Below are 20297 nucleotides of genomic sequence, written 5' to 3'. Positions count from 1 at the left end.
ATTAAGCAAGTAGATACCAGCAGTAAGATGTCTATTGATTTCTTCCACCGTAGTTAAGGCTTTAGCTGTTTGATCTACTACACTATTAATGACTTGAGCTGTTTGTACCTGAGAGGCCATAGCTATGGCTGCAGTGGTAGCTGCTGTGGCAGATGCCACAATAGCTGTAACCACAGCAGCTGTAATGCCGAAATCTCTCCTTTCCCTGACCAACTGTACCAGGGGGAAAGAACTAGGATCGGCCTCAACTGGCATGGGCACAAAGGTCGGAACCTTTACCACCAAAGCCAATGACAAGGAAGTATTCCAACACTGGGTTAAATAACACTCTTTTACAGTACAATTAACTATAGTAGAATTGTCAGTATGATTAACAAGTAAGAACATGAATGGCGGCTGAACACATATTTCAGCAGCAGGAAAAGAAATATTATAAAATTCTTCATTGATAGTGATATTTGATAAGTATTTTTTGATCCCAAATTGACATGCATTTCCAGAAACATTTTTAATCCAATGAACTCCCTCGTTTAAATAGGCTATAGCGGAGAAGTCTGTTCCTGCTCCCACCTCATTATATAATACCCAAGAGTACCAAGGCCATCCTGCCAGATTTGTCCTAGTAGAATTTCCACTAATATTAAAAGAAAACCCCCTGAGGGGAGAGGACAATTGGAACCCCGGGGCAACTTGTTTTTCTGGAACCAGAGGACTCTGGCAAGGAGTAAACTCTGGCGGAAAGGAATAATCGAGTGAACATCGTGGCCCAGGTCTCATTTTGATAGCATTTGGTGTCCCCAAAAATTTTTGAAGCTGCTTGAAGCATTCGGGCGACAAAATCTGAAAATGGCTCAGCTGGGCCCTGTATGACTTTTGTAAGATCCCTGTTGTTTCACCTCTATTGGGGAGAGCCTTCCAGGCACGTAAGGCCAAAATATTAATTTGTTGATATACTACTAATGGATAAACATTTTGATTTTGGGCCCACTGACCTGTCCCGGTCAGCATCTCCACATCCCAGGCTTGTTGACCATCAGCCGCATTCGCATGAGCCTGTTGTATAGCGGCATCCAAGTATAATGCCTTAAAATCAAGATATTGTCCCATGGAGAGACAAGCCTTTGCTAAATGATACCAATCCATTGGTGCCATAGCATTAAGATATAAGCGTTCAAGCAATGCAATTGTAAAAGATGCTGTGACACCATTAGTCCTGACAGATTCAGCTATGTCTTTAACTAATTTATAAGGAATGGGCTCAAAATATCTCTGTCCCTGTGCATCCTCAAAGACAGGATATGCACCAACAGGATATGCCCCCTCCTCCTCCAGCTTCCTCCAAGTACTGCGTTTTATGAAGCCACAAGCTCCGCCTGGAGCAGTGGGTGGAGACCCTTTACGTGGCAACAGTTGTTTAGCTACAGAATACGCCGGAGGCTTCGGAGGAAGAAGGGCGGCGGCCATTGCCGCGTCATAGCGGCCATGCTCATATTCAGCCACCATTTTCTCTAAGCTTTGTTCTTCTTCTGGGGTAAAGCCTTCTGACTCACCTTCCGACTCAGACTCATCTGAATCAACTATCTTTAATTTACGGAAGGCAGATAAATCTGGATAGAGTTTCGGGCGTGCTCCTAACGCTGGAGTCACGTCCTTTTGTTCCTTGAGTGCACTTTCACTTAACTTTGCATTAGATCCCCTTTTTTGTTTTGTTTCATGTCTTTCTTGCTTAGATTCCTCTGACTCTGACCCAGTATCCTGATGCTCCACCAAAATCTCCTGTCCCCTTTTAGTGGTTTCAGGAAAACAGACTGATATTGACCCATGATAGAGCACTATACTAAGCCAGAGCCACCGGATCAGGGGATTACTTACCGGCGCCACCGCTCCGCGTGTAAAGTTCTGAATCCTCCCACAAAATATCGGGGGTCCCCTCGTAGCCGACAGATGACAATTCCCGGGATTTCGGCAGCACTTGTCGCGTCTACCCGCCAGCAGGAATGACGACAACAACAGGATTCTTCTTTAACACGCTTTATTGGGAGCATCCATTAGGTATAGATGAGAGGAAAGACCCCGAGCCCGAAAAAACCACCCCTTATATACTTCAACTGCGGCCCTGCTCGTACACCATTGGACAAAGAGCGCATAGCAACACAGCAGCAGCCAATAGAATGATAGACCCAGCACTTGCACACAAGGCAAGAGACACACAGTTCCAGCTTGTGCAAAACAACAAGCACTTCTTGAAAACAGTTTGTTCCAGGAGCTGGACAACTGATACATTCCATTCTAGGGAGTGGCTGAAAACAAAGAACTGGGTCTCAGCCCAAGAATTAGGCTCACGCCCACACAAGGCAGCACAGCAAAATAGCTCACCACAATTTTTCAGCGTTTGAAATACGTTATTCCAGGATCTTCTCGCTTTCAAAGTTTGTGATGAGAAATCTGTCGTTAACCTAATTGGTTTACCCCTGAAAGTAATCTGCCTCTTTTCTCTCGTAGCTTTTAATATTCTCTCCTTGTTCTGTACGTTGGCTATCTTCATAATTATATGTCTTGGGGTTGGTCTATTATGGTTTTGAATGTTTGGGGTCCTGTAGGCTTCCAGGATTTGGCAATCCATTCCATCTTTCATCTCTGGGAAGTTTTCTAGAATTATTTCATTTAATATGCTGTCCATTCCTTTGGTTTGAATCTCTGTGCCTTCTTCTATCCCTATGACTCTCAGATTTGGTTTTTTTATGACATCCCATATCTCTTGAATAGATTGCTCGTGGGAATTAAGCATCTTTTCTGTGTTGACTATATTCTTTTCAAGTTGATAAACCTTGTCTTCATTATCTGATGTTCTGACTTCTACTTGATCAAGTCTATTTGTAATATTCTCGTTTGAGTTTTTAATTTGGTTTATAGTTTCCTGTAATTCTAGGATTATTGTTTGATTTTTTTTTTTAATATCTCTATCTCCTGGTAGAGCTCGTTCTTTGCCATTTGAATTTGTTTGTTTAATTCATTTTCAAAATATATTTTTATTTCTTGGACTTGCTGTCTCATGTCTTCTCTAATATTCCTTTCCATTCGAGTTAGGTATGCCTTGAGTTCTTTCCCTATACCTGCTTCTGAAGTTTCTATGTCCTCCTGTAGAATTGAGTAGTCTTGCATTGTTTGTAATCCTTTTTTCCCTTGTTTTCTCATGTTGTCCACGTTACTTTCCAGCTCTTTTTGATTGTCGTGTTTCTGCTCTCCTCTATAGATTTGTTTTGTTTCTGTATTACTCTGATGTCTCTCCTTTGTGTTGTTGAAGTATGACTGCTAACATGGATTCCGCTGGGAAGGAATTCCGACGTTCGAGCTCCAGTGACGACACTACTCTGCTATGACGGGCCCCAGTCTCCTTGCCGGGGTGCCCTAATGGGGGGGTGTGACTGGACTGTCTCTGTGTGGTTTCAGCTCCCGGTCGTGGCAGGCGGGTAGACTCCAGCCGCCCAGTATCACAGGCCGCGGGCAGGTGATCCGTCACCAACGGGAGGGCGTTCTCCTACCGCCCAGTTACGCGGGCAGTGGGTGAACTGTCGCCGGTGGGCCTGCAGTTTACAGCTGCCCAGTCGCGAGGGCCTTGCCTCTAGGCTCCTGGTTTCTCCTGCTAGCCTTGGTTTCTCCTGCTAGACCAGATTTCCCCTCAGTGATGATTCTCGGCAGTTCAAACTGTACTCTGTGCCTGTTTTGTTGTTGCAATCTGTCGGACAGTGGCGGTGGATACTTCAGCTGTCCAAGATGGTGGCCGCTGGTTACCTTAGTGGAGTGTCCCTTGTGGGGGGTGGGGCTGTACCGCTTCCGTCCCCGTCAGCAATCCCGAACTCAGCCCGGGGGTCAGTGCGGGCTTGGGCTTGGCTGGTGGGATACCACCGTGTCGCAGCCACTTAATTCCCTGCTGACTAGTTAACCCCTTCTCTGGGGTGCCACGCCTTCTGTAGCCTCGGGGCAGGCCGTGCGAATCAGACAGCCTGGATCTCCGGGGTCACACCGTTGGCTTTTGGGATCCCCGGCACTCTATCATTTCATTTTATTTCTTCTCTCATTTCTACCACTCTTTTTGATTTGCTTCCCTAGAATAAAGGCATTCTAAGGAGATATGTCAGCTATCAAAACAATAGGTTGCTTGTAAGGCATTTTGGAACATGAAAGAATAACTCAGGGAAAGTAATAAGTATAATTCATTGAATTTTTTTTCCCCACAGTTAACCCTGTTTTGGGGTTTGGGACACCTACTCTCAGACACTCTGTATTACACAGAGGTGAAGCTACTTTCTTTGGTAACCTTATAGCTTTCCACACATGTTATCTCATTTAATCTTCATGACACCATGTGAGGTGTAATTATCTGACTCAAAAGTCCTTTGCCCTTAACTATAAATTTGTTTTTCTGTATTTTTTGTCTGATAAATACTAACAATATAAGATGGAAATATTAATAGTATTCATTTCGTAGTTGTCAGGATTAAGCCAGATGTGTGAAAAGATTTATTTCATAGTTGTCGGAATTAAGCCAGATGTGTGGAAGGTATTTAGAATAGTGCTTGGCACTTAATAAAAGCTGTTCCTATAAATTGTTAATTTATTTAATTTGTTATATATGACAGCAGAATGTAATTCATTTCATATTACACATATAGAGTGCATTTTTTCAAGTCTCTGGTTGTATACAAAGTATTTTCACACCATTCTTGTCTTCACACTTGTATTAGGGTAATGATGTCCAACTCATTCCACTGTCCTTCTTACCCCCATGCCTGCTCCCTTCCTCATCCTCCCCTTTATCCTAGCTAAAGTTCCTCCATTACCCCCTGTGGACATGAGTCAGCATTCTCATATCAAAGAATGTTTTATTCAGCCTTTGGTTTTTTGGGATTAGCTTACTTAGCATTATATTCTCCAACTCCATCCATTTCCCTGCAAATGCCATGATTTTCTTCTTTTTTAATGATGTGTGTAATATTGCATTGTATATATATATCAAAGTTTGCCTTGCCTATCCGTTCATCTACTGAAGGGCATCTGGGTTGGTTCCACAAAGATAGCTATTGTGAATTGTGCTGCTGTAAACATTGATGTGGCTGTGTCCCTGTAGTATACTGTTTTTAAGTCCTTTGGGTATAGACCGAAGAGTGGGATAGCTGGGTCAAAAGATGGTTCCATTCCCAGTTTTCCAAGGAGTCTCCATACTGCTTTTTATACTGGCTGCACCAATTTGCAGTCCCACCAGCAATGTATGAGAGTGCCTTTTCCCCCACACCCTAGCCAACACTTCCTTGTTGTTTGTATTCTTGATAGCTGCCATTCAGACTGGAGTGAAATGAAGTCTTAGAGTAGTTTTGATTTGCTTTTCTTTAATAGCTAGAGATGTTGAACATTTTTTTCATATGTTTGTTGATTTGATTATATATCCTCTGTTCAGTTCCTTGGCCCATTTGTTGACTGGGTTATTTGTGGGGTTTTTTTTGTTTTGGTTTGGTCTGGTTTTTTTTTTTTTTTTTTTTTTTTTTTTTTTTTTTTTTGGTGTTAAGGTTTTTGGGTGCTTTATAGATTAGTGCTGTATCTGATGTGCTTGTGGTAGAGATTTGCTCCCATTCTGTAGGTTCTCTATTCACCTCACTGATTGTTTCTTTTGCTGAGAAGAAGCTTTTTAGTTTGAATCCATTCCATTTATTAATTCTTGGTTTTAATTCTTGTGCTATAGCAGTCTTATTAAGGAAGTTGGGGCATAATCTGACATGGAGGAAATTTGGGCCTACTTTTTCTTCCATTAGGCGCAAGGTCTCTGGTTTAATTCCTAGGTCCTTGATTCACTTTGAGTTGAATTTTGTGCATGGTAAGAGATACAGGTTTAATTTCATTTTGTTACATGTGGATTTCCAATTTTCCCAGAACCATTTGTTGAAGAGGCTGTCTTTTCTCCAATTTATGTTTTTGATGCCTTTGTCTAATGTGAGATAACTGTAATTATGTGGGTTTGTCTCTGTGTCCTCTATTTTGTACCATTGGTTTACAGGTCTGTTTGGGGGCTGATTATTATTTTTTTTCTTATTTTTTTTTTTAACTGTTTTGTTTCTTTAGGCCTATACTTGGGTATATATCTTCAAGACAATCTATGTTAGAATTTCTGTTGGATAGACATGGACCTACTAGGTCAAAGAATATTCAGATTTCTAATATTATTTTCTGCTATTTTCATATGTTGATGAGTGGAAAAGTACCTATTTTCCCATGCCTTTTTGCCAAACTGATAGGTGGGAAACATCTTCATTTTATTTTACAGCATTTGTCTATTAGGGATAATAAGCTTTTTATCTATTAAAAGTATGAATATTTTTTCTGGTTTGCCTTTTTTTTAATCTTTTTACCTTTTTATTGATTTGTATTCATCATTAAAAATGATTTTTAGTGGGTTGAGGTTGTGGCTCAGAGGTAGAGTGCCCACCTAGCATGTGTGAGGCACTGGGTTCAATTCTTAGTACCACATAAAAATAAAGACATTGTTGACTTGTAACTAAGAAATAAATATTTTTTAAAGGATTTTTTTAGTTAAGTTGGAGACATCTTTTCTTCTTGAGGTTAGTGTTTTGTGACATTCACAAATGCTAAACCTAAATATAACCTATGAGTATTAGTGACATGTAAACATTTGGTGAAAAGAAAAAATGAAAGGAATATTTTTGTGAGCCCCTCCACCTAATTTTGAAAAGTGGTAAGGTACATTTGTGTTCATTTGTATGCTTTCTGCCAAAAGAAAGATCTCCTGTTTTATAGCCATGTCAAAATCCAAATTGCATGTCCCTAGTATAATTCTGCACTGGTTTAACAAAGATAGCTAGTTGTCTTATAATCACTAGGTAATACATAATTTTCAAAATAATGAAGAACACTTTAAGTTCCTCCAGAAATTTGTCATTATATTAAACTGTCAGAATAAGGGTAGGAATTACAGTCCAATGGAAGAAAACAATGTTGCCAGTTTTAAATGTGTAATTTATATTATGTATATGTATTATTTCAACTGAATGTGTATTATCCTGGCAAAAAGTGGATTTGCCTTTTAAAAAGACCTTTCCTTTTTAAGATCTTAGACTTTTTAAATTAATTTTTCAAGTGAGGTATATAGCTTTTTCCATTGTGTTTCCTTTGTTAATTACATGATTTTCAGTTTAAAATGTAAAAACCTTAACTCTTTCCCCCTACCCCCCACAGCAGTGGCCAGTAACCTTGGTGATAGTGGAAGCTCTGGGCTCATCACATCTGAAAGTCCTGTTATCTCTGAACATACCTTAAAAGAAGATCATGAACTAGAAATTGATGTACTAAAAGAGAGTGTTGACATACCAGAAGAGAAGCTACCAATTCCTGACAGTTCTCCTGATACTCAAGAAATTCATGTAAAAAAAATTAACTTTTCACTTTTTTTGTCAGTCTTTTAGTTTTGGTTTAGTTAGGTTTCAAGATATGATAGTTCAAATTTAATGTATTCATTTAGTTGACTGCTGTATTAAAATCTAAAAATTTGTGCTAATTAAATACATTAATATTTTGCAGAATAAAAGAACACGTCCTTAAAGAGATTGGTTTTCATGAAAACCAATTTTCTGTTAAAAAAAAGTCATGATTTAATTTTTACTTATATGCTTCAAATGAAAGGCTTTTTTAGCCAGAAGAAAACATACAATGGCTACTCCAGAGACAATAAGACTATTGAGAAGCCTATATATGAAAATGAATAGATACAATTAAACAGGATACCCCTACCCCTACCTTAAGCATATTTTGTGAGGATGATATTTACCTGGGTGATATTCAATTTCTGAACAACTCCAAAAAGCATTTTTTATACTTAATATGTTTTATGGTTTTTCTATGATTTGACCAAATTTTTATATGATAAGAGGAAAAACTCAAAATTATGTATAGAAATGTGTGTGGAGTTTGGGGAGTACATTAAAATGTTATGAGTATCTACATTTATCTTCATGAGTGCTGTGAAATAGATGGCTAAAGTCCCTATTCCTTTAGTTGTGAAACAATAAAAATGTGGGCGTGGTGTAAATGGGAATCCTCACTTAGCTATTTCCAATCTCATCTCAATGTTTGGGGAATGGGAAAATGTCATTGTCTAGGTGGGTGGTAATGTTCTACCTTCTTGGTCAGGAGATCTCTCTGTTACTCTCTACCTCCTCCTTTTTCTCCCCTTCCCTTACCAAAAGGTAAATGCAAGGACCATTCCTTCTTCCACCAAACCCTTGCAGGAGAGGTACTGAACTTGAAAGCCTTAGGAATTTCATGGTTTATGCAGCCCCAGCAAAGGGAAGAGGATTGAGTCTAGCCCAAGGGAGCTTATGTAGGTGAATTGTTCTTCAACCTTATGGGGATCATGCTGTTTAGAAAAGTGTGGATAGTTAGGTAATTTGGGGATTTTCATTAAAATATAGTTTGGGGGTTATTTTTCTCCAGTTAAGTTTTCTGTTGAGTAAGAGTAGAAAAAATCCTTAATTTTCATAATAGTCTCATAATAATTTTCAATTTTTTGTTTATACTGTCATAGCTAGGGAAATGTGGAATTTCTAGTTTAATTACAGTCATAGTCTCTGAATATAGTTGTTTTTGACTGTGAATTCTCATTTAGGCCTGAATTTTTAAATGAATATATATAAAGTAAACCTTATAGTATGTGCCAAATATCAAATGTAGCATTATTTTGAAAAAATGCACACACCAAAAGTAAATGGTCATTAAAAACCTTTGTGCTTTAGGCTAAAATAGATTTTTAAATTTTTTAACTGGTCTCTTATCTTTAATTCATTTTAGGTAATTGGACATGAAAAGCTTGAAGTTCAAAATTCAGGAGAAGAGGCCAGAAATCTTTCATTTAACGAGTTATATCCCTCAGGAACTCTTAAGCTTCAATATAATTTTGATACTATTGAGCAACAGTTTTGTGACTTACCTGATAATAAAGACTCTGCTGAATGTGACATTGCTGAAGTAGATGGGGAACTTTTTGTGGCCCAGAGCAACTTTACCTTGATATTGGAAGGTGAAGAAGGAGAAGTTGAGACAGGTGATTCTGCAACACCTAATGTGTTACCTAAAGCAGCTAACACAGCATCCAAGGAAAAACTTGTATACAATGTGGAACATGATGATCATGGACATGTTGCAGATTTTCCATCTATCATAACTAGTGATCAAGAATCCCAAAAGGTAGAGACTTTACCATATGTGCCTGAACCCATTAAAGTAGCAATTGCAGAAAATTTATTAGGTGTGATTAAAGATACGAGAAGTAAAGAAATTACTTCAGATGTAATGGAACAGTCTGTTCATGAAAGCATACCTTTAATAAGCCAGAAGGTAATGTGTTCTACCAAATTAGTCAAACCTGTGATAAAGACTTTTCAGGAAACAAGTACCATGACTATAAATGTTAGCCAGGGTGATGATGTGGTTTCCTCTAGAACACGCATGAGAAAGAGTGTCCAAAACCTGAGTATCACTACAGCAGGGCAGGAGTCAGCAGATTTTGCTACTCCCAAGATGCTGGGGCCACAATCTATAAAGAAAACTAGAAAAGCAAAAGATATTTCTGAGATTTCTGAAAGTGCCTATTCTGATATCAAAGGAAAATCTCAGAATCAGCAAATACCTCAAAATTCTATTATTTCTAGGAGAGGAAGGAAGAAAAAAGAAACTAATCAAGATACATTAGATAATATTGATTCTGTGGAACAAGAATTGCAGGTTACTTCAGGTAGGGAACTAAAAAGGTTAAAGTCACCTCAGCTTTTGGAACCAGCAACTGAAGAAATTTCTTTTAGAAAAGAAGTTAAGCTTTCATCTGTTACAAAAAGGACTCTTAGAAAAACTAAAAAATCTATAGAAAATCAGGAAAGTGTTGAAATTAATGTTAGTAAAGTAGCAAGTCCTAGCAAGACTGTCAAGAAAAAGCTGAGAAATGCTAATACAGAAGCCTCTGAAAATATGCAAGAGGGGAAATCCAATGACCAACTGCCTATTAAACGTAGTAGAAGGATCAGAGAGAAACAAGTTACTATGTCAGATATGATAGAAGAGTCTAAACTTGATTCGTCCCAGTTGATTCTTCAAGCAGAATTTGATATGCCTGCCACAACTAGGAAACGTGGTAGACCAAGGAAAATAAATCCATCAGAAAATGTTGGATCTAAGACTGTTAAGGAAGAGAGAAGTCCCAAGAAGAGAGTTCTTAGCATCCGAAGATCTTCAAGGAATACCTCAGCTAGAAATGAAAATATTGATGTTGGAAAACCAGTTTTAGAAAAAACCATTCTAGTGCCAAATGAGGAACTTGTTTTGGTGACAAGCTGTAAGAAAAAACTTACCAAGAAGACTGAAAATCAATGTCAGAAAAGTTCATTACACCCTGTATCAGATGAAATGACACATGAACAACCAAATAACCAAGAAGAAAGATTACTTGCCACCTCAACTTTTGCTAAATCTTCTCGTAGTACAAGGACCAGGTCTAGCAAGGCCATCTTGTTACCAGATCTTTCTGAACCAAAAAATGAGCCTTTATTTTCTCCTCCTGCAGCAGAGGTACCAAGGAAAGTGAAAGGTACTTTTATTTTTATTCATATTTTACATATCATGCAGAATCTTCAACCTAAAATTTGTTTAAAAGCACTATGTGGTTTGATTTGGCTTAAAGCAAAGATTTCATGTTTCCAAATTTGTTTTGAAATTTCAAGGATTCTGTATGATTTAGTATGCCTTTTTCTTTTTTTTTTTTCCTTTCTTTTTTTAATCCTATAATTTACCTGACAATAGTGTTTTTCTTTCTTTTTGGCGGGGGAGGGGTGGTACTAGGGATTAAACCCAGGGACATTTAATCACCAAGCCACATCTCCAGGCCTTTTTAATATTTACTAGCAGCAGGATCTGGCTGAGTTGCTTAGGGACTTGCTAAATTGCTGAGGCTCACTGGGATTACAGGTGTGCACCTCTGTACCCAGCTCATAGTGTTTATTTCTTCGAAATAGCATTAGAATAGTGTCTCTCTTTATTCTGTCCTTATATCCTAATGACTTAATTTTGATTTCTCTCCAAATAGAATCAGCTCTTTAAATTGAAGAACTGTGGCCATTGGCTTATGTCCCAATGATATCCACAAACACTATCCCCCTCCCCACCCCAGGTACTGGGTATCAAACCCAGGACCTTGCACATGATAGGCAAGTGGTTTACCTTTATACTACATTCCCAGCCCTTTTTATATCTCCAATATTCACTATGCTGATGAAACTTTTTAAAATGCATTGTAATTTTGCAGTCATATATCCATCACAAGCCCAGGAAAGCAACTTTCCCATATAATTGACAATTTGTCCTCAAAATGATTTGTAGCCAGGCATAGTGGTGCATACCTATAATCTCAGTAGCTCGGGAGCTTGAGGCAGGAAGAACAAGAGTTCAAAGCCAGCCTCAGCAAAAGTGAGTGCTACTCAGTGAGACCCTGTTTCTAAATAAAAATACAAAATAGGGCTGGGATGTGGCTCAGTGATTGAGTGCCCCCAAGTTCAGACCCCAGTACCCCAAAAATAGATTAGAATAGATTGGATTAGATTAGATAGAAAGAAAGAAAGAAAATAGTATAGTCTGATCTATGAGAATACGTGGAAGGAACAGTAGATAAAGGCTGAATATTTTTGTACATGATATTAAACTTTGTTTCCTTACTGCTTTGAAGTAGTTGGGGAAAGTTTCTGAGAAGATGATTCCAGAAGCAGAAAGGATTAAAACTAACAGATTGGGGCTGGGGTTGGGCTGGGCTGTAGCTTAGTGGCAGAGCACTTGTCTAGCATGTGTGAGGCACTGGGTTTGATCCTGCTATCCATCTACAACTAAAAAAAAAAAAAAAATTCTTTTTAATTAAAAAACTAATGGATTTTACAATTTTGTACCTGCCTTTTATGTCATATTTTTATTATAACATTATTTAGTTTGATTCTTTAAATACTTGTAAACAATTAAAGGTAAACATTTGTTTTACCTAAATGATACTGAGATTCTCCCCATACCCTATCCCTCATGATTTCTCTTGTCCTAACTTGGTCATTAAGGGGTACCTACCTGTGTTCTCTATTTTGGGATGTTTGCATCTTTGTAATGTGCATCATTTGTTCTAAGCTTCTTGTTGGATACATACAGATACATTTTTCCCCCCAACTTTTCTTTAGCTGCAAAAATAGAGGCTCCTGCACAGTTGAAGGAATTAGTTTCAGACTTATCTTCTCAGTTTGTATTCTCACCTCCTGCTTTGAGGACCAGACGAAAGAATACATCCAGTGCATCCAAGCTTGTAGATGAACTGGTAAGGAATATAGGATTTTGTGTGTTTGCTTAAACATACTTTTTATTTTTAAAATATTTTAAAGGTAGCAGCCATTTTTGGTAAAAACCCCAAACCATCATGTCTCTACTCTTGAAGATCCTACTTTTAAGACAGATCTTTGATGTTGCTGATAATATATTACTTACTGGCAGCTGTAATTTAAATTACCTTTTGGGAGGTCATCAGAATTATTTGGGTTTGTTTACCTATGATATAGGTCCTTGAGCCCCTAATGTGTCATTAAAGAATTTATTTCAGAGTTAATTCAATGGCATAGTTACACATTACCCTAGAGTGGAAATTCTTTAGGGATTGTGAGTCCTTTATATATATAAATGTTAATTTATAGACATTTATTGAATTATCTGCCATTAATTGGTTATTACACAAAAATAACTCAGCTCACAGTTGAATGAAATATACAGTTTAATTGAAGAGGCAAAAACAATAAGTATTTCATTGCTTGATCAGAATCATTTATGCAGGGCTAGGATTGTGGCTCAGCGGTAGAGTGCTCGCCTATCATGTGTGAGGCCCTGTGTTCAATCCTCACCACCACATAGATGGATGGATGGATGGATAGATAGATAGATAGATAGATAGATAGATATTGTGTCCAACTAAAAAATAAATATAAAAAAAAAAAGAATCATTTATACCCAAGTACCTCTGTAGACTGAGGGCAGAAGAGACAGGCATTCCTGGACCAAGAAGACAGAAGATGTACAGAATGCATGGCAGGTGGGTAGGCTGGGAACATTCATTCACAATAGTGATGTTTGTATATTAGATCATTTTTGTGAAAGATGAATTCTAGGCAGGAAAAAAAAAATTGTTGGCAGCCTAATCCCTAAAAGATGAAGATCCTGGATTTGGGGACCTAAACACTAGGAAGGGCAATTGTCAGTTTCCACTGGAAATAGAAACATTGAAAATAAAAAAGAAAACTTGGAGCATAGTTGACTTGGGAGTGAGGAATAAAGAGCAGCAATCTTAGCCAGAGTTTCTACTGAAGAACAGAAGGAGTCAGTTTTGGACTGGATAAGTTTGAATTTATTTGCAGTGTTTGGCTATATTCTTTGACTCTTTGATAAAAAACTGTTTAGATTTCAAATGTTTAATTACTTAGGATTTATCTCTGTAAAATTTCAACCCATAGGAAGATGATACTAAATCAGGAGAAACTATGGTAGAGCAAAAAGTGAAAAGAATCAGGATTGCAAAAACAAAACAAACAAGCAAGTAAGTATGACTTTCCATTCTATAATATCTAACCATTTGTTTCTTCAAGTTACAGCTAAGAAAAGTCTTATTTGAAAGGGGAAATTATTACTTGCCTAGCATGTTGTAAGGCCCTCAATCCTTAGCACCATATAAATAAATAAAGGTATTATGTCCATCTACAACTAAAAAAAAAAATCTTAATAAATAAAAACTAAAAATCTTAAAAATAAATAAATAAATTATGATTGGGGAATGTAGCTCAGTGGTAGAGCACTAATGGACAAAATGCTCTGGATTTGATTCCCAACATGGCAAAAAAGGCAAATTCTTATGGTCATTTCTATCATCGACTGATTTTGCTGTTGAACAAGTGATCTCCACAAAAGTCTTCACACCTTTTAAAGAAGGGTGATGGGGCTGAGGTTGTGGCCCAGAGGAAGAGCATTTGCCTAGTATGCGTGAGGCACTGGATTCAGTCCTCAGCACCATAAAAAAATAAGATATTGTGTATACCTTTAACTAAAAAAATAATAAATATTTTTTAAAAAATAATAAAGGTGATGGAGGTAGTTTAGTTCTCAGTTGTTCTTCCTTTTTGTAGTGGATTGGGAAGGAAGTGGGATGGTTCACCTTTCCACTAGTAAAGATATTTTTAGTATTAGTAAATAATTGTAAACTTTTAAATCCTGCCATTATTTCACTAACAATAAAAAAAAGCTACATCTGTGGGGAAGTTACTCCATTTCAGATTCATTAAAGGTGTCAATTCATTTTCTTTCAAAACTGATTTAATGAGACTCTTGACTATAATTAATAACATTATTTACTTATAAATTTGCTTTGAACATACTTGACAAACTCCTTCATGTTTGTGAAATTATGCATACATTTGCCAGTTGCTGCTTTCTCTCATAGGCTGTCTGGGCCTGCTAGGCCCTCATCCTACAGATGACTTCTAAGACTTGGTTCACTTATCCTTGTAACCCAGCAGTATTTATTAATACATGTGAAACAATTAAGGAATAATTTACCAGTGATAGTTTAAAAATAACCATATCAGAAAATAAAAGTACAACCTTAACTCTGCCTCTAATTATCTTACATGACTTTTAAAGCTGTACTTCACTTTCTCTTGAATCCATTACCTCTCTTGGAAAATGAAAGCATTTGGTTAGCTATCTTTGAGTGATGAGAAACCAGTTATTTTTGTTACTTCATGCATTTATTCTTAATTGATTCTTTCTTTCAGAAATACAGAAGAAGAAAGTTCTTGGTCACCTCCTCCAGTAAAAATTAGGCTGATTTCTCCTTTGGCAAGCCCAATTGAAGAAGTAAAGAGCAAACCAAGAAAAACTGCAGAAGTTAAAGGAAAAACTCTCGGAAGGGGCAGAAAGAAACCATCCTCCTTTCCAAAGCAAGTTTTACGCAGGAAAATGCTATAATTTTTTTCCAAGATTCTAATGTACACCTGTTTGTAAAGTCATCAAAATTGTGTGGATTATTAAAAATTATCCAATTTGAAAGAAAATAATTTATAAACTTGTAAATTTTTGTAAATAGAATGTCTTCAGTAAGTAAAGTAACTCCATACGGAGTGTGATTCTTTCAGTTCAGGTGTTTTTTCTATTTTATATTAAGACTTCATACATTTATATAATATGTAAATATGGCTTCTTATTGGAATGTTAAATAAAATGTATACTTAACAGTAGTTTGTGTCTGTTAGATTTTTGAAAGGGAATTTCTGTCTTAATGATTTTTATATGCTAGTAGGCATTTGTCCCATTTTTCTGTCTATAGTTAAAATACTAGACCAATCTTAAAATGAGGGTGATTGAACTATTATTTTTTAAAGTTGTTATTTTATAACTTATGCACTTTGATTTTGTGATTAAGATTTCTAATCATAATGTGTACTTTTATTTGGTTTTGCCTGTTACTATGCTGAAATTGAATTATGGGCATGTAATTTTGCTGCCTTTTTGTAATATCACAAATTTTGTGTAATCTACCTACCTCAAATGAGTAGTTTTCCAAGTAATGCATTGTGGTTAACTATAATGTTGGCATTTCTTGTTCAGCAAGCTTAAGGCTATTTATCTTTAATGTCTCTTAATTCAGAGACTTATTACCCAGGTTAGATTGACCGGTTCACTGCTTATTAGCAACCTCATGAAAAGATTTGAGAAGAAAATGTAAAATAAATCTGTTTTACCAATATTCAGTACACCTTGTGTGTGCCTAATATTGATAAGGGGAGAAGTTTGGATAAATTTTATAATATTCTTGCTATAAAGAAACTTACTGAATCACAGAATTCCCTTAATATTCAGGATTTAAAACTGGCAAATTATCGTAGGACCTCAGGCACAGATTGAGAATGGGAAGAGATGAGTAGATAAAGAACAAGAAAAAATGAAAGCACCCCTTTTTCTACAGTAAGACTTTGTGCAATGAAGTAATGATACTTGATGCAGGCCATAAATTTCATCAATAAATAAGTGTTGTAAAATAATTTATAGTAGGTAATTGATAGTGTGTAATGAATGGACCATTAATAATTGATGATCTGGAAACAAACTGCCTTTGTCAGCTAAGCTTTTAATGTTTTAGTATGAAGCATAGCAGTGTGGCTTTCTACATTATTTTTCTACCAATATGGACAATGAGAAAATGATGAAAATGCCTCTGCCAAGTAGCGACCGTGTGATAGTAGCAGTACGAGTGCGGCCATTTAGTCAGGTTAGTGGTAAATGTCACATTGCCTTTTTGAAAATTTAACTGATTTTGATTTTATTAATTTTTTAATGATAATTATAAAACTTATATTTAAGCTGCTTGTCATTTATGGAATATTAAACTTATTTAAATGAATTTGTTAATAAAGATCTAAATATGATTTAGTAAGCACTTAATTTTATTCCTTTGCACAAGTAGCACAATAAAAAAAATTGATAAAAAGATATACTGTCAAGGTAATATTTTTTAAACCAATGCAATTTGGTAAACATAACCATATTATACTGTTTTTAATAAATGTACTCCCCCCATAAAAGAAGATTTTACACAAATTGCCAATCCTAAATGAACTCTGTTATAATGAATTTATGCATAAATGTATTACTTTTCACCAAAACACTGCTAACAACATTTTTAGGGTAGTTCATCAATTATACTCTATAGAAACCATATATAGCAACCATATATCTGTATCAATGCATTGGTTAAATTCTAAGGTAATTCTGAACTGACCCACTCGGTAAACTTTTTAATCAGCTGCTGAGGATCAAACACCACTAGAAACTGAGAACACAAAGGAAAATCCTTTATTCTCTAGCAGCTTTCAGTTTGTCTAATATAAGTAAATTTACTAAATAATCTGATTCAGTAAGATACTTATTGTCATAATAGTAAAGAAATAATATACCCAGAAAAAGGTTAGGTCTAGCGAATTTTGCCTGGACAGATCTTAAAAGGCTTCCTAGATATTGAGTAGAAACATTTGAGATGACTATAAAGAATAAATAAAATTTGGATACAGGGGCTGGGGATGTGGTTCAAGCGGTAGCGCGCTTGCCTGGCATGCGTACGGCCCGGGTTCGATCCTCAGCACCATATACAAACAAAGATGTGTCTGCCGAAAACTAAAGAATATTTTTTAAAAATTAAAAAAAAAATTTGGATACAGACAGTGATAGAACACAAAAAGGCTTTACAGAAACTTTCTGTTGGGGATACTATGTCATGCTTACCTTTGATGTGATGGGGTCTTGCCCACTTCTATAACTTACCTTTACATTCATCCATGTTGCAGAAAATATTTCAGTAGCCAAGCAGTGATATAATCAGATGACATTAAGTGTAACAACTATTTACAGCTTCTGAAGTAGCATGGTTTCTTGACAACTGATCAAACCATGCCAAAGAATTAATGACCAGTAAATTTAAATGCCATTCCTTTTCCCCCAGAAGGGAAGGGGTGCATTTTTCTAAGCTACTTAAAGCAATTCTGAAGGCACTTTTCTCACTGGCCTCTAATATTGCTACAGGAACCACTTGGAAGTTTTAAATAACTAATGAAAAGGATTTGTAGGAGAGGGAGTAGTTAAGTCTCACACTTGAACAACTGCAATACCTCCTGCATGATCTTGGCGCTCCCAGGTTGTTCTTTACCTAGCAGTAAGAAAATCTGAAAGTCAGTGTCTTGTAACTCCTTGCTCAAAACCTTCCAGTTATGTAAAAATTCCATTTTACAGTTTATAAGGCCTGGTGACATATACTGCCCAACTTTAATTCCATATCTAGTCTTCATTAGGAAATCAGAGAACCAACTTCGAGATGCCATCTTTCAAACTCTTATTGAGTAATGCAATTTGCTCTGGCAATTCAAGATTTTTAGTATAGTCAGATAATATGCAACCATCACTACAGTTTTAGAACATTTCATCGCCTATACTAAAGGTTCTTTTTGGAGAACCCATAAATATTCTATTTCCCCACCCATAAACAACTACTAATCTACTCTTCCTGTCAATTTCTTTCTTTTTTCTTTTTTCTTTTTTTTTTTTTTTTTTTTTTTTTGGTACTGGGGATTGAACTCAGGGGCACTCCACCACTGAGCCACATCCCCAGCCCTATTTTGTATTTAGAGACAGGGTCTCATTGAGTTGCTTAGCACCTCACCATTGCTGAGGCTGGTTTTGAACTCCTGATCCTCCTGCCTCAGCCTCCCAAGCCGCTGGGAGTACAGGCGTGTGCCAACCGCACCCAGCCTCTCAATTTCTTTGTGCTGGATATTTTTGTGACTGGATGCCTCACTTGAGATGAGGTCTTGCTAAGTTGCACAGACTGATCTTAACTGATTTCAGCCTCCTGTAGAGCTGGAAATAAAGGTGTGGGCTACCATACCCAGCTCAAATTTACATTCTTTATAAAAACAATATTTTGTCATATATCAAATTTTGCTTATCCATTTTATCAGTTGATACACTGAATTATTTTCACCTTTTGGCTATTGGAAATAGTCCTCTAAGGAATCTTTCAGTAACTATGTGTGGATGTGTGTTTTCATTTCTCTTGGTTTTATGCTGTGTCATCGCATAATCAATGCCTGGTTGTTTTCCAAAGCAGCTGCATCCTTTTACATTCCCACCAGTTGTGCATGAGGGTTCCATTTCTTCACCTTTTTGCCATTACTTGGTATCTTTTTGATTATATTCATCCAAGTCAATGTGAAATGGCATGCATTCCATGATTTTTATTTGTATTTCCCTAGTGACCAATTATGTCAAGCATTTTTTCTATGTGTTTAATGCCTATTTATCATTCTTGGAAAAATTGTCTATTCAGAGAGACTTTGCTCATTTTTTATTGGATTATCTATTTTCATTCACTTATTTATTCATTATTTATTTATTTATTCAGACAGGTCTGTGTTGCCCGCTATGCTGGGCTCACATGATCCTCCTTCCTGAACCTTCTGAGTAGCTGGGAAAATAAGGACATGCTCCCACACCTGGCTCTCTTATGAACTGACCTTTATAGATTCTGGATGCATTTCTTTATCATATAGATGATTTGTTGTATTTTTATTTTTCCCACATTTTTGGTGTTTCCCATGGAAGCAAAAGCTTTCCTGGTACTAAGGATTGAACCACTAGGGTACATTGCCACTCTTATTTTTTATTTTGAAACAGTCTTGATAAAGTTGCTAAGGCTTGGCCTTGAACTTGTGATCTTCTTATCTCACTATCTCCCAAGTAGCTGGGATTACAGGCCTGCACCACTGAGAGAAACAATTATGACAAGGTTCAATTTATTTTAGTGTTTGTGTTTTGTTGGAGTTACAGATTCTTTGCCCATTATAAGGTCATGAAAATTTGCTTTCTTTGATCCATTAGGGGATAATTTTTATATATGGTTCAAGTTCATTCTTTTGCACATGAATATCTAGTTCTGGCACTATGTCTTGAAAAGGCTACCTATCACTATTGGATGGTTTGGATAGTCTTGTTGGGAATTAACTGACTTTATTTCTGGACTTATTATTCTAGGAAAAGCCTGTCCCAGTGTGTGAGGACCATCTATAAGGTGCCATTAGACCCAAGGAAAGGGCAGATCCCTAGATCCTTATTGCACAGAGTGAAATGTATGGTCCTGGGCAGCAATAAGGCTAGTGGATCCTCTGATTTGGATCAGAGAAAAGTGTTTGTGAAGTGGTCAAGACAAACATGATTTCCTCTGAGTTGGAAGTCCCTGGTCTATCTTAAGCTAATATCAAAAACCTTAGGCACATTCCTGGTACCAAGGGCACCAGGGTCCCACATAACCACTCTTAATGGTTTTGTTTATACTATGCTGGGAAACCTGACCAAGTTTGCTCAAGGGCAATCATAGTGATTGCAAAATGGTTTTGATTGTAGTATGCTGAGAAACTAGGGATAACTGGCCAGTTTTGCTGAAGTGGGATCATAGTGGTTACAAAATGGTTTTGTTTAGGATATTCTGAGAAGCTAACTTCTGAAAACTTAACCAAGGTTGCTAAAGGGCAGTCATAGGATCACAATTCAAGATGGCTACAGTTTTGTCAAGCTAAATCCCTGTATTCCATTCTTCATCTATCTCTTACAATCTCATGCCCTTGCTCCCCACCTTT

General features: G+C 36.8%; 2 protein-coding genes across 4 annotated transcripts in view; both read left to right on the top strand.

Annotated features, from left to right (window-relative positions):
- AHCTF1 (AT-hook containing transcription factor 1) overlaps positions 1-16605 on the top strand; it is a gene marked incomplete at its 5' end in the record, with an annotated part of 75552 nt that extends 58947 nt beyond the window's left edge. For 2 of the 3 annotated variants that reach the window (XM_081297654.1, XM_081297652.1), the window contains 5 exons: positions 7246-7430; positions 8854-10642; positions 12264-12397; positions 13578-13660; positions 14892-16605. In XM_081297654.1, coding sequence (XP_081153780.1) covers positions 7246-7430; positions 8854-10642; positions 12264-12397; positions 13578-13660; positions 14892-15084 — 2384 coding nt within the window. In that variant the 3' untranslated portion in view covers positions 15085-16605. The remainder of the gene's footprint in view (positions 1-7245; positions 7431-8853; positions 10643-12263; positions 12398-13577; positions 13661-14891) is intronic. The other variant, XM_081297653.1, reaches the window with a different exon arrangement.
- The window catches only part of LOC308651284 (kinesin-like protein KIF28P), a gene marked incomplete at its 3' end in the record, with an annotated part of 81321 nt that continues 77316 nt past the window's right edge, over positions 16293-20297 (top strand). Inside the window, exon 1 of the mRNA XM_081298207.1 lies at positions 16293-16384. Coding sequence (XP_081154333.1) covers positions 16301-16384 — 84 coding nt within the window. The 5' untranslated portion in view covers positions 16293-16300. The remainder of the gene's footprint in view (positions 16385-20297) is intronic.

The sequence above is a fragment of the Spermophilus citellus genome (assembly GCF_964194105.1).
Source record: "Spermophilus citellus genome assembly, chromosome: 6".
Lineage (NCBI taxonomy): Eukaryota > Metazoa > Chordata > Mammalia > Rodentia > Sciuridae > Spermophilus > Spermophilus citellus.
The sequence above is the reverse complement of the archived record's forward strand: the minus strand, read 5'-3'. Positions and strand labels throughout refer to the sequence as shown.